The sequence below is a fragment of the Grampus griseus genome (genome assembly GCF_964374135.1).
Source record: "Grampus griseus genome assembly, chromosome: 15".
Lineage (NCBI taxonomy): Eukaryota > Metazoa > Chordata > Mammalia > Artiodactyla > Delphinidae > Grampus > Grampus griseus.
In genome coordinates this window covers 19,425,087-19,451,074 of record NC_139009.1, presented here as the reverse complement: position 1 = coordinate 19,451,074, position 25,988 = coordinate 19,425,087, and the positions used below count along the sequence as shown (strand labels likewise).

The 25,988-nt window shown below is 37.2% G+C and overlaps 1 protein-coding gene across 2 annotated transcripts in view; it reads left to right on the top strand.

Annotated features, from left to right (window-relative positions):
* The window catches only part of DTNB (dystrobrevin beta), a 246,682-nt gene that overhangs the window by 46,751 nt on the left and 173,943 nt on the right, over positions 1–25,988 (top strand). The window contains exon 5 of one of the 2 annotated variants that reach the window (XM_082672075.1): positions 18,271–18,356. In XM_082672075.1, coding sequence (XP_082528201.1) covers positions 18,271–18,356 — 86 coding nt within the window. Of the gene's footprint in view, positions 1–18,270; positions 18,357–25,988 lie in introns of those variants that run through there. The other variant, XM_082672074.1, reaches the window with a different exon arrangement.

The following is a 25,988-nucleotide window of genomic DNA, read 5'->3' as shown; positions in this document are numbered from 1 at the left end:
GCATCCTTTCATGTGTTTGCTGGCAATCTATATATCTTCTTTGGAGAAATGTCTGTTTAGGTTTATTGCCCATTTTTGGATTAGGTTGTTTGTTTTTTTGATATTGAGCTGCATGAGCTGATTGTAAATTTTGGAGATTAATCCTTTGTTAGTTGCTTCGTTTGCAAATATTTTCTCCCATTCTGAGGGTTGTCTTTTGGTCTTGTTTATGGTTGCCTTTGCTGTGCAAAAGCTTTGAAGTTTCATTAGGTCCCATTTGTTTATTTTTGTTTTTATTTCCATTTCTCTAGGAGGTGGGTCAAAAAGGATCTTGCTGTGATTTATGTCATAGAGTGTTCTACCTATGTTTTCCTCAAAGAGTTTGATAGTGTCTAGCCTTACATTTAGGTCTTTAATCATTTTGAGTTTATTTTTGTGTATGGTGTTAGGGAGTGTTCTAATTTCATTCTTTTACACGTAGCTGTCCAGTTTTCCCAGCACCACTTACTGAAGAGGCTGTCTTTTTTCCATTGTATATTCTTGCCTCCTTTATCAAAAATAAGGTGACCATATATGCATGGGATTATCTCTGGGCTTTCTATCCTGTTCATTGATCTATATTTCTGTTTTTGTCCCAGTACCATACTGCCTTGATTACTGTAGCTTTGTAGTATAGTCTGAAGTCTGGGAGCCTGATTCCTCCAGCTCTGTTTATCTTTCTCAAGATTGCTTTGGCTATTCGGGGTCTTTTGTATTTCCATACAAATTGTGAAATTTTTTGTTCTGGTTCTGTGAAAAATGCCATTGGTAGTTCGATAGGGATTGCATTGAATCTGTAGGTTGCTTTGGGTAGTATAGTTATTTTCACAGTGTTAATTCTTCTAATCCAAGAACATGGTTTATCTCTCCATCTGTTTGTATCATCTTTAATTTCTTTCATCAGTGTCATAGTTTTCTGCATACAGATCTTTTGTCTCCTTTGGTAGGTTTACTCCTAGGTATTTTATTCTTTATGTTGCAATGTAAATGGGAGTGTTTCCTTAATTTTTCTTTCAGATTTTTCATCATTAGTTTATAGGAATGCAAGAGATTTCTGTGCATTAATTGTGTATCCTGCTACTCTACCAAGTTCACTGATTAGCTCTAGTAGTTTTCTGGTAGCATCTTTAGTATTCTCTACATATAGTATCATGTCCTTTGCAAACAGTGACAGTTTTACTTCTTTTCTGATTTGGATTCCTTTTATTTCTTTTTCTTCTCTGATTGCTGTGACTAAAACTTCCAAACTCTGTTGAATAATAGTGGCAAGACTGGACAACCTTGTCTTGTTTCTGATCTTAGAGCGAATGGTTTCAGTTTTTGACCATTGAGAACGATATTGGCTGTGGGTTTGTCATATGTTGCCTTTATTATATTGAGGTAAGTTATTTCCACTATTTTATCTTCCAGGTCACTTTTCCGTTCTTCTGCCTCATTTATTCTGCTATTGATTCCTTCTAGAGAAGTTTTAATTTCATTTATTGTGTTGTTCATCATTGTTTGCTCTTTAGTTCTTCTGTTTCTTGTATTTTCTCCATTCTGTTTCCAAGATCATCTTTACTATCATTACTCTGAATTCTTTTCCTGGTAGACTGCCTTTTTCCTCTTTATTTGTTTGGTCTGGTGTTTTTTTGCCTTGCTTCTTCATCTGCTGTGTGTTCCTCTGTCTTCTCATTTGCTTAACTTACTGTGGTTGGGCCTCCTTTTTGCAGGCTGCCGGTTCGTGGTTCCTGTTGCTTTTGGTGCCTGCCCCCGGTGGCTAATGTTGGTTCAGTGGGTTGTGTAGGCCTCCTAGTGGAGGGGACTGGTGCCTGTGTTCTGCTGCATGAGGCTGGATCTTGTCTTTCTGGTGGGCAGGACTGTGTCCAGTGGTGTGTTTTGGTGTGTCTGACCTTATTATGATTTTAGGCAGCCTCTCTGCTAATGGGTGGGGTTGTGTTCCTGTCTTGCTAGTTGTTTGGCATAGGGTGTCCAGCACTGTAGCTTGCTGGTCATTGAGTGGAGCCGGGTCTTAGCGTTGAGATGGAGATCTTTGGGAGAGCTTTCGCCGTTTGATATTACGTGGAGCCGGGCGGTCTCTGGTGGACCAGTGTCCTGAACTCAGCTCTCCCACCTCAGAGGCACAGGCCTGGCACCCAGCCAGTACACCAAGACCCTGTCAGCCACATGGCTCAGAAGAAAAGGGAGAAAAAAAGAAAGAAAGAAAAAATAAATAAATAAAGTTATTAAAATAAAGAAATTATTAAAAATAAAAATAATTAAAAAATAATAAAAAAGTAGAAAGTAAGAAAGAAGGGAGAACCAAACCAAGAAAGAAATCCACTAACGATAGCAAGTGCTAAAATCTATACTAAAAAGAAAAAAAAAAAAAACGGACAGACAGAACCCTTGGGCAAATGGTTGAATCAAAGCTATACAGAGAAACTCACACAAAGAAGCATACACATACACACTCACAAAAAGAGAAAAAGGAAAAAAAAAGGTATATATCTATATCTATCTATCTATCTATCTATCTATCTATATACAAAAGAGGAAGAGAACAACCAAATCAATAAACAAATCTACCAATGATAATAAACTCTAAATATAAACTAAGATAAACATAAAACCGGAAACAAATTAGATGCAGAAAGCAAACCCCAAGTCTACAGTTGCTCCTAAAGTCCACCAGCTTCAATTTTGGGGTGATTCGTTGTCTGTTCAGGTATTCCAGAGATGCAGGGTACATCATGTTGATTGTGGAGATTTAATCCGCTGCTCCTGAGGCTGCTGGGAGAGATTTCCCTTTCTCTTCTTTGTTCGCACAGCTCCCGGGGTTCAGCTTTGGATTTGGCCCTGCCTCTGCTTGTAGGTCGCCTGAGGGCATCTGTTCCCTTTTGGGAAGTCTGAGGTCTTCTGCCAGCCTTCAGTAGGTGTTATGTAGGAGTTGTTCCACATGTAGATGTATTTCTGATGTATTTGTGGGGAGGAAGATGATCTCCACTTCTTACTCCTCTGCCATCTTGAAGGTCTCCCTGCAGTTGATATTCTAAGATTCTTTTAATCTGTAGGCTCTCCCTTCATCTCTCTCTTTTTACCCTAGAGATTACAGTATGTATTCTTGATTTTTCAAAGTCTAAGATTAATTGGTACCATTACTCTCTTTCTAGGTAATACAAAGACTGATGTGTTTCTATACCATTTTGGTTTTAGGACGCTTTAATTTCATTTACTCATTCTTTTATGTCATTGAGATTGTGTATTTTTATTTTATATATATTTAAAATCAAGCAGGCCTTATTAATTTTTTTATACAGTGAGCATTATTTAATTTATAGGTAAACTAAATGATGTTGACTATAATAAAATAGTGTCTGCTTAATTTTAAATATACTAGTTTTGTTGTTTTTCACTTGCTTCTGCATTTTTAAGCTTCCATCAGGAATTCTTTTCTTTCTTCCTGAAGAACACCCTTTGGCATTTCCTTTCTGCAAGTTAGATTGTGGCATGTCGTCTTAATTTTCGTTTGAAAATTTCATTCTCATACTTTAAGAATATTTTCATTTGATATATGAGTTTTTGGTTGACAATTGTTTTCTTTCAACATTTCAAGAATATTGTTCTAGTATTTTTTTAGCTTCCATAATTTCTGATGAGAAATCAACAGTGGATATAATTTTAGCCACTTTGATGGTAATCTGTCAATTTCCTCTGGCAACTCTTAAGATATTCTTTATTTTCTTTTCTTTTTTCTTTTGGTTTTCAGCAATATTACCATGATGCCAGATGCATCATTCTTATCTCATAATCCTTAAATATAATAAACAGAGTTACTGTAAGATCTGTGCTTATAATCCAATATCTAGGTTCCCTATGGTTCTTTTTGTACTGTTTGCTATTTCTGTTTTTCGTTCATGTCATCTTACTTCCTCTCTGCCTTGTTATTTTTTATTATGTGAGAAACATTCCAAAATTATTTTTTATTTTTAGTATGTACCAGTCATTATATTGCAAAATTATTTGCAGAAATACTTTGAGGCCTAGGATAATGTTTTCCTACAGAGAGTATTTATGTTTTCTTTTCTTTTTTTTTTTTCTTTTTTTTGTATTTATGTTTTCTTCTGCTAGGTGCCTGGAGACCATAACAGTCCAGAAGCACCTGAGTTATTTGCAATTCAGCCCATGTGAGGCCCTGTTTTACTTCTGCACACTAGTGCTTTTAGGTGCAGCCTTTGGGCTTTCAACCCAGAGTAATGGGAGCAGGAGTAGGCAGTTTCATCAGGATTCAACGTTCCACATCTCTCTTCTAGCCCCTTAATACTATCAAAGAGTTACTACTCTGTACTTCAGCCTTTCTGGTTCCCTTCTGAAATCAGAAAATCCCTTGCATGGAAAAAGTAGTTTCAGTCATTGCACTCACCTCCCTGGGCATCCAGCTCCTTTGTATTAGGTAACTCAGTTGTTAGTCCTCATTTGCATTCAGGAAGATTAAACAATTTTTTTCCCATCTTTACTACTTTTCCTCAGAGGAAGAGGTGATCAGAATTAACTAGTCTGCCACTACCAAATATTTCCTCTGTTTTTATTTCTTTTTTCTCTTTTTTGGAATGTTGTCATATTTACTTCCTCTGTCTCCTATTGTTTCTCACATATGCTTCAATTCTGTAACTTGCTGCTTTCCTTTTATTTATTTTTATTTTTAAATTAATTAATTTTTGACTGCATTGAGTGTTCATTGCTGTGCATGGGCTTTCTCTAGTTGTGGTGAGTGGGGGCTGCTCTTCGTTGTGGTAGGCAGGCTTCTCATTGTCGTGGCTTCTCTTGTGGAGCAAGGGCTCTAGGTGTGCAGGCTTCAGTAGTTGTGGCGCACGGGCTTAGTTGCTCCACAGCACGTGAGATCTTCCCAGACCAGGGCTTGAACCCGTGCCCCTTGTATTGGCAGACAGATTCTTAACCACTGTGCCACCAGGGAAGCCCTCTCTGCTTTCTTTTAGAAAAGTTTATCAGTCTGCATTTCTACTCATTAATATGTTCTTTGCTTAGAGTCATTCTACTGTTTGTCTCATCTGTTATGTTAATTTTTAGCTGTTGTATTTTTCAAACCTAGAATATCTGATTCATTCTTTTTCATGATTTATGGTTCTTATTTCATATTGCTAATCTCTCTTTTAGTTTGACTTTTATTATTTCTATTTTTTAATTGAAATATAATTGACATATAACATTATATTAGCTTCAGGTGTTCAACATAATGATTCAATATTTGTATATATTGTAAAATGATCATCACAATAAGTCTAGTTAACGTGTATCACCATACATAGTTGTAAAAAGTTTTTTTTCTTGAGATGAAAACTTTTAAGATCTCTCTTAGCAACTTTCAGATATACAATACAGTATTTTAAGCTATGGTTACCATGGTGTACATGACATCCCCATGACTTACTTATTTTATAACTGGAATTTTATATGTTTTGACCCCCTTAATCCATTTTGCCCACCCTTCACCCCCTGCTTCTGGCAACCACCAATCTGTTCTCTATATCTCTGAACTGGGGATTTTTTTTTTTTTATTAAAAAAATTTTTTTTTAGTTTACACATAAAAGCGAGATCATATGGTATTTGTCTTTTCCCTTCTGACATTTCACTTAGCATACTGCCCTCGAAGTCCATCCATGTTGTTGCAAATGCAAGATTTCCTTCTTTTTTATGACTAATATTTCCTTGTATGTATGTATGTGTATGTGTATACGTATACATATACATACACATAGATACACACCATGTTTTCTTTATCTAGTCATACACTGATTGACACTTAGATTGCTTCCATGTCCTGGCTGTTGTAAGTAATGGTGCAGTGAACGTGAGGGTGTATGTATCTTTTTGAGTTAATGTTTTCATTTTCTTCATATAAATGCCCAGAAATGGAATTTCTGGATCATTTGGTAGTTCTATTTCTAAATTTTTGAGGAATTTTTATACTGTTTTCCATAGTGCCCGCACTAGTTTACATTCCCACCAGCCGTGCACAAGGGTTCCCTTTTCTCCACATCCTCACCAGCACATGTTATTTATTGTTTTTGATAATAGCCATTCTTAGATGCATGAGGTGAAATCCCACTGTGGTTTTGATTTGCATTTCCCTGAAAATGTCTGTTTTCATATGTCTCTTTGATATATTTATGTTTATTTTTAAGTTCCTGGTCCATTTGTTCTAATACTTATGCTTTTGAAACTGGTATAAGTTGTCCTGTTTGTTGATTTTTTTTTAAGGTAGTTGTACCCCCTGGGTCCGAGGAGTGGTCTTGGGTTGGATATTTGCAGTGGATGTGGGCAAAACGTGGACACGTGGGCTGGAGTGTCCACATGCATATATGGTTCTTTGAAGTATGGGGTGTGTTGGAGGTGGCAGGAAAAGGGGGCCAGACTCTCCCCATGTGGGGGCATGAAGTGTCTCAGAATCCTAGATTTGAATTTGACTTTCCAGGCCATTTTGAAGGTGTATTAGTCATTGTACAGAGATAGAACATATTTTAATTAATCTATTAGCTTGATTGATAACTTTAATATTTAGACATACGTATATGGGCCTCTTTTTGTAATCATGGTGCTGTAGGGGCAGGCCTGGTACCAGCTATTGATTAGGCCATGTGATTTCTGACAAAAGGTTTAGTTTCTACAAGACTTATCTCATTTTGAGTTGCTGGTGTAAACTTTTATATTTTAATCCTGATAGGGCATTCTTCTTGGATAATTATTGTATTCTGCATTTTCCACTCCCTGTGTAAGAAAGAAAAATGTTCTCTAATGACTTCCTGAGAAATTCCTTTTACACTTTATCTGACTATTGAACCTTATTTTCCCTCTTATTTTTTTCATCAGGATTTGTTTTGTAGAAGAGTCTGTGGCCTTCACCAAACATGTTGGTTCTGAGATATAATGAAACTCCACCTTTAATGGAACAAACCTATTTAAAAAATCATGTATCTAATGAAACTAGGCTTGGATTAAATCTTCAAAACATATCAATATTGAATGTACCAATGAAAGGCTCGGGGTTATTGTTTACCATCTAAAATAACAGTCGAACACACTCTCTCAAATTTGAACAATCTAAAGATTCCTTTAGGGTAAAGACTTTTATATGTCTAATTTATGGTGATTTTATATGAAAAAAGTTCCTGTGTAGTTTGGAACTATGGCTGAGAACTATTTTAAAATCTTGTTTTAGCAGTTTAATTTGGATATGTTGAAAGTTTCCATAGTTCCCTTTTAATACTGGATGCAAAAAATAAAGCAATATAAAAGAAAAAAAAAAAAGCAAAACCAAACTAGTTCACTTTAAATAAAAGGAAATGTATTCCTTAAATTCCAAATGTGCCCAGCTAGCATATTATGGAATGGACATTGCTGGAAAAGGATAATATTGGGTTACAGTCTTCCTCATTAGTGATTTTTAAACAAAACTATAATTTCCTGGGAAACACAAACATTTCATTTATTTATATACAGTATTTACTAATATCCCTGCTTGTTCTTTGATGGATTCAAGATGACAGGAAAAAACCAAATAAAAATAGGAGAGAAAAAAAAATAGGAGAGAACTAGTGCTGAATGGGAAGGTTTTGATGCCCTCGATAGTAGCACATTTAACTCTTAGAAAGATCTGATCATAGCTTTTTAAGGAAATTTCCAGGGGATGGTGGAGAACGAGCTAGGGGTCTTGAATGTTTTAAAAATGTGAAATCCTAAGGGGAAACCTATTGCACAATGGAGACCAACAGCCACTTTGGTGGAAGAGGAGGAGTGGAGCCCGTGTGCCCTCACGACATCCCCTACCCTTCAGGATGCCGCTGTCGTGTGGATTGTGTGATGTGACATCACCAAAACCAGTTCACCGAGCCCCAGTCTAAGTGCTTGGTGGCAGAATTACTTCTCAGTTCACTTATTACTTTTCCCATCACTTACTTACTCTTTAAATTTTGTAGCTTTTCTTCTCTCCCAAGAGAATTCATGCATTTGTGCCAATTTTCAAAAAGGACTCTGTTTGATTTCAGGATATGCAGACCTGCAAAAGGTTTGACCATTAGGTAATATTTCAGATTTAAAAAAATTTTTTGGATTGCTATTTTGGTCTTATTTTATTATTTCCTTTTTATAATTTTTTTTTTTTAAAGAAAGGGCAAGAGGAATACTTTTTTTGAGTGTTGCTTTTTCTTTGTCTTTGTTTTTCTCTGAAAAGGAGAGAGGAAGTAACAGAGAGACTTCTCCAGTCCATTCAGTACTCACCTCCAAAGTAATCTGATTAAGACACTATTTTCATCATGCAACTTCCCTCCTCGGAAACCCTCAAAGATTCCCTGTGTTTTTTTTTTTTTTTTTTTTTTTTTTTTGCGGTACACGGGCCTCTCACTGTTGTGGCTTCTCCCGTTGCGGAGCACAGGCTCCGGACGCGCAGACACAGTGGCCATGGCTCACGGGCCCAGCCGCTCCACGGCATGTGGGATCTTCCCGGACCGGGGCACGAACCCGTGTCCCCTGCATCGGCAGGCGAACTCTCAACCTCTGCGCCACCAGGGAAGCCCCTCCCTGTGGTTTTTGAATGAAGTTTGTACGCCTCAGTTTCTATCAGTTCTTAATTCCCTGCTCACACCAAACTCTAATTAAGCTGCTTGAGGCACTTTTCAGGTTTTCCAATATGACATGTTCATTTCTTCTCTCCATGTATTTTGGTTGGTCTCCTGCCCCACCTCCCCTGGTTTTTACCTACCCTGTAGCCTTCCTTATAATCACCAACCCCATTTTCATCCCTATGATGACCTGTAGTACTTATCTGTATCATTATTTTGACTTTCGAATGTATGATGCTCTCAACTGCTTTGTAATTATACAAATAAGATTGAAAGTCTTTGAGAGCAGAGATTCTACCTTATATTTCTTTGATTCCTCGATAAATGTAATGCTGGATTCGTTTTGTTTAATTTTTATTGGAGTATAGTTGCTTTACAATGTTGTGTTATTTTCTGCTGTACAGCAAAGTGTATAATGCTAGATTCTTAATAAGTATTTGTAAGATTGAAATGAAAATTAGCAGGCATTCTGATTGTGGTAAATTTGAATAATATTCTGTGTTGATTTTACTTGGTTAAACTGTTTGACATTTGTCAAATGGATTCTTGATTTGCCGTTAATTATTGCATAATCCATTCACTGTGAAGTTTTGTAAATTAAGATTAATTGGAAAAATATGAGTTTTCGAAAACCAAGGAGAAATGCTCTCATTACTTTTAGCTACATGCGATAATTGGACTGGTAATACTGTTTCTGAAGTAGAAGTCTATTTTTCACGTGAGAAGTACTCATTTATGGTTGACAGCATTTACAGTTGTTTGCCAAAAGTGTAGAAACAGCTGTTTTCTTAAGTAAACAGTGCTCCCTACAGTCCTGTTTTCAAAAGTATTCATTTGAATAGCAAGCTCTTATTAGATAGTGCAAAGCTATAAACACCATCCAGTTTGGGTTAGTTTATTTTTTAAAATTTTTTATTGAAATATAGTTGATTTACAGTGTGTGCCAGTTTCAGGTGTACAGCATATATATTCATATATATGCATTCTTTTTTTAGATTCTTTTCCATGATAGGTTATTACAGGGTATTGAGTATAGTTCCCTGTGGTATACAGTAGGTCCTTGTTGGTCATCTATTTTATATCCAGTAGTTTAAATATATATATATATATATTTTTGGCCACACTGTGCGACATGTGGGATCTTAGTTCCCCGACCAGGCATCTACCCCCATCCCCTGCATTGGAAGCACGGGGTCTTAACCACTGGACGACCAAGGAAGTCCCTGGGTTAGTTTAAATGTCAAAAAATTTGAGACTTTACTAAACTGAAATGAGCAAATTCCCATCCAGATGGCACAAGTGAGGAGTGCAGAGACTTCTGAAGGCACCTGCATGTCAAAACTCAACAGTGTTTATTCAGGGTGACTCACTGTTTGCTTAGCTTGGCGCAGACCTAATCATGGTGTTTTCTCAGTGTTGGGTGATAAGAACTCTCTTTACAAGTCATGGGCATGGTTTATTGTCAGACTCTAAAATGATGGATCTATGGAGGTGAATCATGCAGAGAAGTCTGAGACAGAATCATCATGTTCCTTATTGAGGGAGGGTGCTCCCCAGAAGGATTCTGTGTGGGTGGGGTTAAAATAATAAGTTTCCTCTCTGCTGTCACCTTCAACACATATTACCTGTTTATCCTTTCATTTTAGCATCTTTCTGTAGGGGTTAATATTCATTGTTAATTGTGTTATACCTTAAATACCTTTAAAAAAAAGTTATACCCAACTTTCCAGCTAGGTCAGATTTTAAGTGACTCACATTTTTTATGATGAAACCAGGTTAAAGATCTTTCCAGATCTTGTTTGAAGAGAACTGATTCGGTATGAACTTGGACTTGACTTTGGAAGTACTGAAAACATGGATGTTGGTGAGGTTATATGTGCGATGGCCAGGGGCAGCTGACTATTCAGTTTTAAATGTAACTTGACCAGGGTATGTGGATTAAATTCAGATGTATGGTGGGCAGGATCAAGAATGAGTTTTTCCAAGAAGTAATCAGTCAGATAAAGGACGGAATCATAGGGGATTAGGCTGCTAAGTGACTGCAGCTTCTCCCTACTGCCTCTAATTGCAGAGGAAGAATGCAGAGCTCCAACCAAACATTACAGAAGTAAAAGTGCCACTTTGGCTTTGCTGTGTTTGGGGGCAGTTATAGGAAGTTGTAGTTAGGCTTAAAGTAGACTGAGGGATTTCAATGCGAAGAAAAGCATTCAGAGCAAAGGAGTAAATGCTGAAGTTTGACCTACAAAGCAAATAGTTGCAAGGAGGGAGCTAACTTTTTTTCTTTTTGAAGAAAAATAAAAATAACATGATTTGAGGAAGAATTGTGAGGCTACCCATTCACTAATTTTATTGGATGATTGTGTCTTCATGCTGTTATACTTAGATTTTTATATAAATATCTTTAATAAATATTTATGAGTATCTTTAAATATATCATTTATTGTTTATATTAATATTTCCTTTCGAAGGGTGAATAAACCTTTTGGTAGATGAAACTGTGAACCTAAAGTTGTAAATGATGGTAAGCATTATAAGTGGGAAAGATGAGTTCATAATTAAGAGTGGGCTCAGGCCCATTCCCCCATTCTCAGGATGCACAGTTACATATGTATAAACAGGTTCTTAAACAAAAAGGTTCACTAAGCATCATTTCCAAATCTCTCCTGCCTGCAGATTCATCCCCCTCACATTTACTATGACCCTTAATCTCAGATACCTCTCCTTTCCCCCATACTTAAAGCACCCGCAACCTGACATATATTCCCTCTATCCTACTGGGTTACGTATTGACACTCAGATGCATATCCCCTCACCCTCAGTGAAGCATGCAATGCTAAGTGCATATACATTTGCAGACTCAGAAGAGCATGCAGGCAGAGAGGAGAAAAGATCCACCGTTGGCTAGGTGGGACATTGTGACTGGAGATTGCTGTGTGGCTGCTGTGAATAGGAAAGTGGTTGGAAAATAGATAACGAGAGATGACGAGTTAAGGGGCCACGTGTTACTGATAATAATTAGTTGAGGAGTTAATGCACTATTCTGTTAATGCATCTACAGACTGCTTGACCTGAGACCAGCTGTTGAGACCAGTAATAATCCTAATGAGTAGAGGAGGGCACAGGTGTGTAGTGCTGAGCCAGGTCAGTTGAGAAATACAGCTGCTATTCTGTATTTAAATGTAAGACTTTCTGAATCCAGGACTATTATTTGCAACAGAGTTGAGTTAAAGAATATTTGAATAAGGGATGCAAAGTGTTGAGAATATTAGTGTTTCTAAAGCATTTTGAAGATTTGGAAAAAGTGCTGTTTAAATGCTATTATAATAATTTTTAGAAGTAAAGATGTCATAGACCCATTAAGACCTGTTTTATGGCATTTACTGATGAGCACTTTCTTCAGTTACGGAGTTGATTTTCACCTGGATCTCTTGCCAGTATGCTGGGCTCTGCCACACTCTCCTGTCTGCATAGATGACATTAGTTTCTTTTTTTGCAGCAAGGGATAGATATTATTTTGTCTCTATGAAGGAAGAACATGAGATTTGGAGCCAGAAGGAGTTATACAAACACAATATGATCAATTGTCTTTCATCTTTGGTCATGTCCTTTGATTTATTGTTGCCTGTGAAATACAAGCCAAAGTCTTAGAATTGCATTCGAAGATCTGTGTTGGTAGTTCTTAGCTTTGGATGCATATTAAAATAACATGAGGAACTTTTTAAAAGTACCAAGAACAGGGTGGGGTTTAGGCATCTGAATAGTATCTTCTATTCTCATACCTTATTGAGATTTGGATCTAGAACTCTAAGGAAATACAAAGAATCATCTTGTTGATTTTTACAAAAATATCCTATTGTGAATTTGGGATTGCATTGAATCATAACAGGATTCTGATCAGTTTAGGGAGAATTGACATTTTAACAATATTGTCTTTCATTTCATGAACATGGTGTATCTATTTACATTTTCTTTGATTTCTTTCATCAGTATTTTGTAGTTTTCAGCATACACATCTTGAACATAAGTTTAAAAAAAATTTATCTGTTTTTCATATTTTTGGTGGTATTGTATTTCCAATTTTCTTTTGCTAATTTATAGAAATTTGAATTTTTTTATGTTGACCTTGTATTCTGCAGCCTTGCTAAAAAGTCCCTTATTGTAGTGTTTTGGTAGGTTCTATGTATTTCTTTTGTAGGTTCTTTGGGATTTTCTATACAGAAGGTCATATTGTCTGGAGTAGATAGTTTTATTTTTAAACTTTCAGTCTGTATGCATTTATATTTTTTTCTTACGTTGTTGCACCAGCTGTGTTCTCCAGTGTGGTATTGCATTCTAGTAGTGAAAGCAGTCATCCTTGGCTTGTTCTTGATCTCAGTGGAAAAGTACTTAGTCTTTCATCATTAAGTATGATGTTATTAGCTGTTACTTTTTTTTTGAAGGTGCCCATTATCAGACTGAGGAAATTCTTTTCCTGGTTTTCCAAGAGTATTTATCGGAATGGATGTTGAGTATCATTGTCATCTGCATCTATTTGGATGATCGTGTAGCTTTTCTCTTTGTACTGATTGATTTTCAAATGTCAAACTAGTGTTACATCACTGGGATAAAGCCCCCTGGGTTGTGATTTTTTTTAAGTCGTTTTTATATATTGCTGCATTCGATTTGCTCACATTTTGTTGAAGGTTTTGTGTATGGGTTCATGAGGGATACCGACTTCTTATTTTCTTTTGTTGTAATGTATGTATGCGTTTTTGTTATCAGGATAATGCTGGCCCTCATAAAAGAATTGGGAAGTGTTCCCTCCTTTTTTATTCCCTGGAAGAGAGTAGAACTGCAATTATTTCTTTAAATGTTTAGAATTTGCCAGTACAGCTCTCTGAATGAGGAGCTTTCTCTTTTGGAAGGGTTAAAAATACAGATTCAACTTCTGTAATGGATATGGGCCTATTCAGATTACCTGTTTCTTCTTCTTTTTTTAAAAATTCATTTATTTTTGGCTGCGTTGGGTCTTCGTTGCTGCACGTGGGCTTTTCTCTAGTTGCAGCGCGTAGGGGCTACTCTTCGTTGCGGTGCACGGGCTTCTCATTTTCATGGCTTCTCTTGTTGTGGAGCACGGGCTCTAGGCACGTGGGCTTCAGTAGTTGTGGCACATGGACTCAGTAGTTATGGCTCATGGGCTCTAGAGCACAGGCTCAGTAGTTGTGGCACACGGGCTTAGCTGCTCTGTGGCATGTGGGATCTTCCTGGACCAGGGCTTGAACCAGTGTCCCCCGCATTGGCAGGCAGATTCTTTTTTTTTTTTTCGGTACGCGGGCCTCTCACTGCTGTGGCCTCTCCCGTTGCGGAGCACAGGCTCCGGACGTGCAGGCTCAGTGGCCACGGCTCACGGGCCTAGCCGCTCCGCGGCATGTGGGATCTTCCCGGACTGGGGCACAAACCCGTGTCCCCTGCATCGGCAGGTGGACTCTCAACCACTGCGCCACCAGGGAAGCCCTGCAGGCAGATTCTTAACCACTGCGCAACCAGGGAAGCCCTACCTATTTCTTATTGAGTGAGCTTTAATAGTTTCTATTTTTCAAGGAGTAGTTTGTGTCTCCAGTTCATCTAAGTTGTTGAATTTATGGACATAAAGTTTTTGTAATATTTCCTTATTATTTCTGTAATGTTTAGAAAACCTGTGGTGATATCCCTTCTTTCATTTTTGATATTGGTAATTTGTGTCTTCTCTTTTCTTTTCTTAGTCAGTCTGGCTAGAGATTTATCGATGTTATTGGTTTATTCAAAGAACCAGCTTTTGGTTTCATTAATATTCTGTATTGATTTCCTGTTTTCAATTTCATTGATTTCTGTTCTTGCTCATACGATTTTTTGCCTTTTGCTTGTTTTGGGTTTAATTTGCTGTTCTTTTTCTTGAGTCTTCAGATGGAAGCTTAGGTTATTGGCTTAAGAACCTTCTCTTCTAGTATAAACATTTAATATTTGTAAAGTGAAAAGTGCCCACTCTTTCATTGCTTTCCTTTGGCTGCCTGCTTTTGACCCTGGATGCAACTAATGTTATTTTGTCAGTATCCTTTCAGACAGCTTATGCATATACAAATATATGAAAATATATTTTTACTCTCTCCTTTTTAACATAATTGCTAGATTGCATTCTAGCAATTATTTTGTTCCATGCCTTGCTTTTTTTTTTTTTTAAGTAATCTATCTTGGATATAATTCTCTATCTTTCGTATGTTTTTTTATCATTCTTTTCTATGATAGCCTAATAGCCAGTCTTCTATTAATAGACATCTAAAGCTGGGGCCAGGGCCTTGGGGTTTTTAATGTTTTTATTCTTTTTATATATTTTATTATGGAAATTTTCATTATGGAAAATTTTATGCATTGCAGTTTATATATCTTAAATGTTTTTTAGCTTGTATTTTTCCCTTTCATTATTCTCTCCTTTAAACCATTACCTTTGTCTAGTAATGGTAACCCTCACTTTCCCAGGATTCTTTTTTTGTTTATAAATTTTAGTATTTATTTTTGGCTGTGTTGGGTCTTTGTTGCTGTGCATAGGCTTTCTCTAGTTGCTGTGAGCGGGGGCTACTCTTCGTTGCGGTGCGCGGGCTTCTCGTTGCAGTGGCTTCACTTGTTGCAGAGCACGGGCTCTAGGTGCACGGGCTTCAGTAGTTGCGGCATGCCGGCTCTAGAGCGCAGCCTCAGTAGTTGCGGTGCACGGGCTTAGTTGCTCCGCGGCATGTGGGATCTTCCCAGACCAGGGCTGGAACCCGTGTCCCCTGCGTTGGCAGGTGGATTCTTAACCACTGTGCCACCAGGGAAGTCCCTCAGGATTCATTAAAAAAAATTTTTTTTTTTAAATTTCTTTTTGTGGCTGCGTTGGGTCTTAGTTGTGGCATGCGAGGTCTTCATTGAGGCATGCGGGATCTTTTGTTGTGGCGTGGGCTCTTTGTAGTGGCGCACTGGATTCTCTCTAGGCGTGGCATGGGGGTTTTCTCTCTCTAGTTGTGGCGCGCAGGGTCCAGAGCACGTGAGCTCTGTAGTTTGCGGCACGCAGGCTCTCTAGTTGAGGTGCGCAGTCTCAGTAGTTGTGATGCGTGGGCTTAGTTGCCCCGTGGCATGTAGGATCTTAGTTCCCTGACCAGGGATCGCACGCACGTCCCCTGCATTGGAAGGCGGATTCTCTATCACTGGACCACAAGGGAAGTCCCGGGATTCATTTTTTAAAACAGTTTTTATTCAGAAATAGAAAACACTTACGGAAGAATACCTAAAACAAAGTACAGTTTAATGAATTGCTATAAAACAAATATCCATATAAATACTCCAGAGGCCAAGAAATAGAATGTTGTCAGCACCCCAGAAGCCCCTTGTGTTCTCCTTTCTGTGTTACAACTCCTCTCTCTTCCCCCAGAGGTAATCAGTATCCTGATTTCTGTGGAAATCTCTTTTAAGATTAGTTTTTACTTTCCCCTGTGGAATTTCCTGGGTATTCTTAAGTCATGAAATCTGTGTCTGCAAAAAATGTTTCGAGCAAGTTTACCTTAAAAAATGTCGTTAGCTGTGAGCAAGGCTTGACTTTCCTGCTGGTGAGCACTTGCTCCTCATCCTTGCTCTGCTGGTCATCAGGCTTGCTTACTCTCGCTGTGAGCTTCAGGAATACTTTCTTTTGTCACTTCATCTTTCTGGGCCACTTTACTTCAGGATAGAAGCTGCATCCATCAGAATTCTTAGTTGTAAGCAGTAGGAACCATCTCTAGCTAATTCATTAAAAGGATATGGGTGACCAGTCGGCTTTCTAAGAAGGTTGGGAAAGTAGGCTTGATGACCACACTGCCAAGAACAAAGCTCAAAATCATACCACAAAACTGGTCTCAGGAAGTCCCTCTGCCGCTAAGCTGGGCATAGATACTGCTGCTTGTGCTCCAAAAGCCACTGATGCTGGGCTCTGGTTGCTGCCATGAGAATCTCTGTCCCAGCTCTCAGGACACTGGATGTACTGCTCCTACTGCTGACATCCTCGCCAGGTGGATTCTTTGGAGTTCTTACTTCTACAAGTTAATTGTTTTCTATTTGAAGTCTAGAGCGGTGCATCTTATTGGCGGAGCTTGTATTATGTGCCCCTGTCTTAGTTTCAAAGAAAGATGGGAAAGTTTTTTTTTCTTCCTTCTTCATACTTTGGTAGTGGGACATATACTTGTCATATAAGGTAGGGTGTGCTTAAATGTAGACTCAGCATTTGGATGGTTGGCGACCAAAAAGAAATGTCCATTGTAAAAGGTCTGTATCAAGTCTTGGAAATCCATCACTTTTAACACAGTTGTTGCTCTTTATAGACACTCACGTTGCTCATATAATGCAATGAATATTTGACATAGGACTATTTTTTATCATTTCCAGGTGATATATTGCCAGGTGCTATATAAGACATGGAACAGAATCTGTATTTCTGATGATCTATGTATATTAAAAGTCCCATTCTAATTTTAGCTAGTTTTGGGGGAATTCCTGTTTTATCTTATGAGTAAACTTAATGAGATGTAATAGTTAAAAATCAGCTGTAACAAACATTGGTGTCTCCTGGCAGTATTTTCACTGAGAATTTTCTGGCTTATTGACCATTTGCCTTTTTTCAGATGTGATCTTACTGTATACAAAAAGAAGGTTTGGAAAATAGGAGACACTCTTAGGACCATTAGTAAATATAAATAGGATGACATTTTCTTTTCAAAACCAAGATGATATAGTTCTCATTATTACAAAGGTATTTTACTCTAAGTCACTGTGAAACTTTGTAAGCACAAGCTTTATAAAATTAACACAAAAGCCCATTGCTAATTTACATATGTGACTTTAAAAACCGGCTAGTGAAGTTTTCATCTCTGAAACCAGGACATAGTTGAATGGTTGGAGCAGTGGCCACAGGGGTTGGGGCCTTGCTGTTATTGTCCTGGCTCTGCAGGTGGTGTATAGCGTCACTTTGAGTAGTTCATTTATGGTCTACATTTCATCTTTCTAGTTCCTGAAGAAGAATTCATAATACTGTCCCTTCCCCTTCACTTTTCTCACAGTGGTGGCAGGAGATCTGACACAGATGTCTCAGATGAGACAGATGAACTTCTTAGAATAAACACATGGTAACATAAAGGTTGTTACAGTGAAAACAAGCAAAGATGAAGATAGTATAAAATCTTTATAGCAACATGCATCCTGTTGCCTTAGTACGTAACAATAAACTGTTGTTATAATATCCTGATGGAAGAACACACTTCTGAATTATTATTCAAACCAGGTGGTGCCTCAGATTTGAATACTTAAACACCTCAGCTGTGGATTTAATGGGCTAAGTTGGTAGGATGTTTTTTAGGTTCATTCATTTGGCCTTTGCCTACAAAGCCAACAGAAGTTGCTTTATAGGGTGTTTCTAAACTCATTGCCAAATAAACCAGGTTAGTTTTAACACTGTTCACATAGCATATGTGAAGCCTTAATTCTGTAAAGGAAAAAAAGAATCCAAGGTTTCTAAATGTGGTAATATTGTAACAGAAGGGCAGGAATCAATATACTGGTGATACATTTGATTGCTTTTGTGGTTCCAGATAGCAATTATTTCTAATATAATTTATTTTGCAGTGAGGGCCGAGGCAAGTTGACGGTATTTTCAGTTAAAGCTATGTTAGCAACCATGTGTGGTGGAAAAATGCTGGACAAATTGAGATGTAAGTATTTTTATATTATTTGAAAGATTTTATTTTCAAATTAAGACTTTTAAACACTTTTAAATGAATGTTTTCAGAATTTTGGATGATGGTCTATTGAACTTTTTTGGTTTTTTTACTACCATACCACTCATTTTACAGCAACTGGCTCAGAGTATGTAAGTTATGCCACCTACTGTTCAGATGGAAAAGTTGGTTGAATTCATTTTTTAATTTTTTTTTTTTTTTTTTAGGTTAAAACAAGAAAACTCTGAAAAGATTCAGAATAGTAATGTGGACATTTAAAAAATTCTTTAAAAATGTTTTCTATATTGTTAAAAATTATGCTTGAAGGTGATTTGTTGATCACTTTTAATTAGAAAATAAATTTCATCACTTTTACCGGGTTTGGTCAAGTTTAGCTCTTAATCACTCGATGCTTTATCAGGTGGTATTTCTTATGATTAAACTGTTTTTTAGTACCTTAGATTCAAGTGTAGTTATTTAGAAATTGATAACCTATTTATTCACTTATCTTTCCTTAATTTTTTTCTTACTGTTTACCATTTTGGCATTTTACTGTTCACTAGATACTATTAGAAGGTGGTTAGATGAAGTTGAAGGAGATAAAATTCACAATTACTTAATTTTTCTGCTTATCATTTTCATTTATTCACTCATTAGATAGTCCTTCACTGCCTAAGATATGCCAAGCATTGTGCTAGGTGCTGTACATATATTTTCTCACTGAATCCTTAAAATTTCTTTGAGCAGCAGGTGGTATTTTCTCTGTTTTATAGATGAGTTAACTGAGGGGGTGAAGCTGGGATTTCAACTCAGGCTGTAGCTTCAGAGCCCTTTCTAAGCTACTCTTTTGTACTCCACTATGCTCATCCTGTAGTGGGAGACCCACATTCAAAGTGCCCTAATACAAGTATCCATGGAGTAAGAAACTCTAGCAGGTTTCACAGAGGTGAGATTGAAGCTGTGGGTTTTCATGAAGTGCTGAGAAAACCTGTGAATTGATTTGTTGAAGAAACTGGGTCATCTGTCTTGTGGCATTTCTCATGGACTAGATTTTGATGATTGCATCCCCCTGGTGTTCCTCTGTGCCCTACATTTTTTGTTTTAATTGAAAGATACAGAGCCTTCAACAGATTCAAGTATAGGCTTTTGGGCAAGATTACTTCATGGGTGCATGTTTGTTTTCTGTGCTTTTTCTTACATGTTACCATGACATTAAAAGTTAGAAAGCTAGAAGGCTCACTAGATATAGATTTAGATGTCTAAAGAAAGGTCTTAGTATATTTGGTCAGTGTTATCTGGTTATCTCATTTCAAAATCAGCTGCATTGTAAAACAAAGTTTTGGCAGAAAAAAAAGTATAGTTTTATTTAAATACTCTTCTGAGTTTTTTTCACATGGTATCTCAAAATATTACTCTTTTGGGCTGAAATTTCTTAACATTTTCTTAATTCTGACATGGTGTTTTTCTGAGGATGATAATATAATACAGATAAAATTATATCTCATTCACAGAGAAAAAGAAAGTTGGGATTTTGTCTGTTTTTTAACGATGATGATACCAGATAAAGAAATATACATTGCCATTTTTATTAGGACTGGAGAAACTGGTTGAAAATAGAAAATTGATTATATAACTGCACATTCTAGATGATTCTGGACTCTTTAAGTTTCTATGATTAAATTTGCTACATTTACATAGAGCTGGTACCTGGCCCATAGTAAGTGCTAAAATTTTGCCAAATATAAATTGTTGATTGAGAACTAAAATTACTGCAGCTCTCTGTTGTAACTATTAGTGAAAAGGTGCAAATCCTAGTTCTGTGTGAAGTATTGAAGGGATCCAGGTGATAGCAGGTGGGTTTTTTGTTTGTTTATTTATGTGGCTTTTGAATTTCTTAGAGGAGCACAAGTGACCAATATTCAAGTGGCACAAAAGTACACATACCTAGGCAAATGTGACACGTCAGTGTGCTCTCAACACCGTATCGTTACACATTGTGTACGGAAATACAAGCCACACTAGGTCACTTAATAGCATGTTTACATGATTCAGATAGATTTAAAATCTGGTTTCTTTATCTTCTTCACGTTCAAAATTAAGGTTTCTTTACCATCTGTTGCTCTGTTTCATTATTTTTCAAAAGTAATTTTTTTTTGGGCTGCGTCAGGTCTTCGTTGCTGCGCGTGGGCTTTCTCTAGTTGCAGTGAGTGAGGGCTACTCTTTGTTGCAGTTCGCGGGTTTCTCACTGCAGTGGCTTCTCTTGTTGCAGAGCATGGGCTCTAGGCACGCGGGCTTCAGTAGTTGTGGCACGTGGGCTCAGTAGTTGTGGCTCTTGGGCTCTAGAGCGCAGGCTCAGTAGTTGTGGCTCACGGGCTTAGCTGTTCCGTGACATGTGGGGTCTTCCCAGACCAGGGATCAAACCAGTGTCCCCTGCATTGGCAGGTGGATTCTTAACCACTGTGCCACCAGGGAAGTCCCCCCGTTTCATTATTTTTATTGTACTGTAATTATCTTGACTAGAGAGTGAGATGTTTAACCTAAGTAACACTTTCAGGCATTGAAGCCTATCTCCACTTTTTTGTTTTAATCATCTAGGGTGGAAACTGCTTTAAGTGTGGTCTGTGCCTTCTGTTTTAAACAGAGCTCACTGATCACAATTTAAATATTTTTCACCTCTTAGGGGTGTCATTCTCTGATGCATTTAGGGCTAATTGCGAGGCTCTGGGTTGTTTGCCCCTTCTCATGTTTTCAGACTGCTGTGTTTTTTCAGCTTTTGAACTTTCTGTCATTGGTGGTGGTGGTGATGGTGTATGTGTGTGTATGTGTGTGTACGTGTCCTTTATCTCTGGTAAATGTGATGGTATTATCAGTGTACCCGTCTCAAGCAGTCTCCTTTTGCTTCTGATATACTTTTCATATGCTACTGACAGAGAAAACATAACCAGCCTTCTTAACATTCTATTCTGTTAGAGTATGGACGAAGTGATTACTCGTATTGAGAGAAGCACTCACTTTAGTAGTTTTGGCTATTGTGAGAATCCTTTTTCCCTTGCTTTCTAGTCACAGCTATGTCCTACTTAGTTGAGGTGGCTGAATAATAGTGTAGAAGAAGGTAGCTATAACACTGTATTGTAACATAAAATGATATTTGACCATTTATTCACTTTTTTCTTCCTACTTATTCCCTTGTCTTTGTTCTTAGTTTCTGCAGCCTCCTCCCACTGACTCTACTTCTGTTACCTCTGTTAATGTTCCCATTAAGTTAGATTTTTCTAATTTATGGAATATGCCTCAGCATTTCTACTTTTATTTTTATCTTTTTGCTTTTTACCTCTTATTTTAGAATTTTTTCCTTTAATTTTTTCCCCTTTTTCCTTGATCTGTCTTTGTTTGCTTGTTTTAGTGTCAAGATGGCATTTAAAATGACTTAACCAATACTTGTGTTTTTAGTTTGAAACATTTCCTTTTTTAAGATTTTTTTGATGTGGACCGTTTTTTTAAAAGTCTTTATTGATTTTGCTACAATATTGCCTCCGTTTTATGTCTTGTTTTTTTGGCCGTGAGGCAGTGTGGAATCTTCGCTCCACAGCCAGGGATCGAACCTGCACCCCCTGCATTGGAAGGCAAAGTCCCAACCACTGGACTGCCAAGGAAGTCCAGAAACATTTCTTAATTAGACTTTTCAGGTCTCTCTTAAGAGAGTTTCTGTCCCCAGGTATCATTCATTTATAGATAAATGGTTAACTGTTGTGGCCATTAGGGACTGTATCCTAGATTCAAAGGCAACTTAAGTCAGGATTCTAAATACCAATGATTTATAATCAGAGTACAGACTTTGATTATCAGCATGATGAAAACTCAGTAATGTCAGAAACCCAAAAAATAACTCAAGAGAAACAAAATTTACAGCCTGTAAAACCCATTATTTATTAAACCATACTAATTGTCAGCTAATTTAGCTATGTGATTTATTTACTTTGTCTAATTCTGCTATTTTCTAAGAAACTTATCTCTTATGCAAACTGCATCTGTCTTGCACTGAAAGATAGGAGCAGATGATTCATGCAATTTATTTTTAAATCCTTTAGAAAACTGGTGCCACCGTTTTGAAGGGCAGTCTAGCAGTGTGTCAGAAAGGCTATCAGAATATTTGTGCCCAGTGACTCAGCCTGCTTCTAGAGTTTATCATGAGGAATTAATCAGAGGTGTGCCCTAGGTTTTACATATATTTGTTGCAACACTTTTTATAATATATGAAGACTTAAAACAGCTTTAGTGTCCAAAAGTGAGAGCTCAGTTACACTTTGGGATACCGACGTGATTGGATATACTGCCTTTAAAAATATGCTTCAGATCAAAATGCATAAATGTAATATAGTTTTAAATAAAAATTTATTATGCACATAGGAAAAGAAAGAAATATACCAAAATGATAACACTGTTAGGTGTTTTCTCTGGGTTATAGCATAAATGGTTTTATAATTATATAATATTATAAAATGGTTTTATAATAATAATTTATATTATTGTTTCTGTGTGTTTTTGATAGACCACACTTTGTGCAGCCGGAGAAAAGATGACCTGAGGTGTTTTTTCTCAGAACAGGCAGTTCTGACATTTCAGTTGTTTGCTTCCTTGATGTTTCATTAACAGACTGTAGGGAGCCAACCTTTGAAGTTATAATTAAGCAGTTTCCACCTGTTCAAAATTTAGCATCCTCTCTTACAGTCTTCTAACCACTTGTCACTGCATATTTATCCTGACTGGTTTCTGTTAATCATCTCTTCCCTTCATTAGCCTGAAGTGACTCTTTAATCTGAATACTTGCCCATATTTCACATTTCTCATATAACCAAAATGTTTTAGAGCTAGAAGCAAGTAAGAAATGAGTCGTACATCTGCATTTTATGAAAAAGAAAAAGATAAACAAAAACCAAGGAAGGCCTGGAGACTTGTTTAAGGTAGTTCTGACTCAATCAACACTAGAAGCCCAAGGCATGGCTGAATCCCATCCTCCAGCCTCACTCTGACTTAATGAATGATGTAGGAATATTCATGAGTTTGGGAATAAAATATGCACTTGGATTTAGTTACATACAGATATTTATAAACATGCAGATGTGTATACATTTTTTGTGGGTTAGGTTGCTCAGTTGGTAGAAAGATGACAGGAGAAGATGAGAGACGTTTGCCAGGAAAACTAACATATAGAAGAAAATGGCTTTCTTTTCTATAGACTTGAGTCTTTATTGTAAACAGCCCTATCATCTTGCAAAAGTATATGGTTGGTCATGTGGGGATGAGAGGAGAGTGGATAGATGGATAGATGCAATGAGTAAAGCCAGGGTCATTATCACCAGAAAAAAATTTGAAACATATGTGAAGATGGTAGAAAAGTAACATTATTTTGCCACTACACAAAGGACAGAATATTTTTAAAAGATTGTACACGTGTGCATGTAAGGGCTTGATTGTGGGTTTTTCACAAGGGAGAAAGCCTGTATTTTTATCTGGAAACAACTAATGGGAAATTAGCATACTTTCTTTCAGAGATGTATAAATAGAAAGAGAATTATTGGGGAAATTAACCAGTGATCTGGGAAGCAGTTTATTCCCTTAATGCCAGAAGGGTTTAGGGCTTTAATTAAAGGACTAGTTTAATTTTGGGGATGTTTTCATTAAATTGTCTCTTATTTATTTCTTTGGTAAGGTATTTTTATATGTATATAGTAAATCACACTTAGATTCATTGTTATATTTCATTTACAATAAAAAGTAAGCAATTATTTTCAGTGTTTTTGTTACAGATATGAGAAGCCTAATCTAAAAATAAACTGTTTTAAACAAGTAACTCTAGAAGTCATGACTTCTAAGTAATTACTTAATAGTTTTGAGGTCTACCAGTTTTTCTTTTAAAACCAACCAACCAACAAACATGTTTCTGCTTGTTCTCTTACTAGTGTAATGTGGGCCTATTAAGTTATAGTTTCTTTTTTCATTGATTAAAATTTTTTTTTTACTACTTTGAATCTATTTTATGACCTAGTAACTAAGTATATAACTGAAAGTAATACTTTTTTTGAGGGGGAAGTTAGTCATTTCACTATCTAATCACTCCTTTATTGCTCTGAATGAGTTCAGTGTAGATTTGGTGGTGTGCATGTATACACGTATGTTTTTGTGATTGGAAGCTATACATATGTGTATTTATCAATATATACTTGGTAGCTGAAGTCTCTGGTCTTGAATATTTCTACCATTAACTTGCTAGTTTCTCCATTATGAATACATTGAGTGGCAACAGAAAACTTGACTAACAGTGGCATAAAACCATTGGGATTTATTTTTCTCATGCAACAATAAATTCAGAGGCTGGCAAGTTCAAGGTTGGTACCATGACTCAGGGATGTCATCAGAGACTTGGGTTCCTCCTGTCTTCCTGCTCTGCCATATGGCTTTCCTCCTAGGATTATAAGTGACTGCTCTTTACTGCGCCTTATTCTCATTTTAAGTAGAAAGAAGAAAGAGATGCCTGTATCAGGAAAGCAAAAGCTTTTCCACAAATTCACTTCAGAATTACGACGTGCACAAGAGTCTGGGAAGTAATTTTTAAGGGGAACACATTGCCATTCTAATCAGAGTTCAGTTCGGGAGTGAAAATGGGAAAATAGATACTGAGTAGTAGGCACCTTGCAGTGTCTGCCACATCCCATATTTCCCCTTAGTTTTCATTCAGATTTAGTGGATGATTATTTTCTTCATTATGAGAACAGCAGCCAGCTATTTGAAAATTAAGTCATGATGCTCTTCCCTCCTTCAAAGGGCATCAGTTATTCACATAATTGGTAATGTTTTCAAAACTCTGTATCTGCTGTCTCGAACTGCGGCCCAGTACTTTGCTTCTAACTGCCTGCAGGATGGTTCTACTTGGAAATTTGCTGATTAGTTCAAATACAGTTATGTTCAAAGCTAAGTGTCTTTATCTTCAATTTGGTTATTTCAGTCAGGGTTGTCAGCATTTTTCTGAGCTAGAAGCTTAAAATAATCCTAATTTTAGAAATTCCTTTATTCTCTAATCCAGTTTGCCATCAACTTCAGTTTCCTGCACTGAAATGTCTTGGAGTTGACCAAGCCCGCCCCTCAATACTGTCACTGCTGTAATTCTGACCCTCACTTTCTTACTTGTGCATTATTTACAGGGTTTTCTAGTTGATGTCGCCAATCTTATTCTTCCTCTTTTATTCATTCTGCCAATCATTAGCAGTCTAATTTTCTTGAAACCTAACTTTCTAAATATTTCTTCCCTACTTCAGCATTTTTAAACCAAATCCAAATTGTTTCCTCTTTCAAAGTTTTCATTCATAACATACTTTTCTTTTTTTTTTTTTTGCGGTACGCGGGCCTCTTACTGTTGTGGCTTCTCTCGTTGCGGAGCACAGGCTCCGGACTCACAGGCTCAGCGGCCGTTGCTCACGGGCCCAGCCGCTCCAGGGCATGTGAGATCTTCCCGGACCGGGGCACGAACCCGTGTCCCCTACATCAGCAGGCAGACTCTCAACCACTGCACCACCAGGGAAGCCCAATAACATACTTTTCGTATTCAATCTCTATTTACCTTTACTTCAC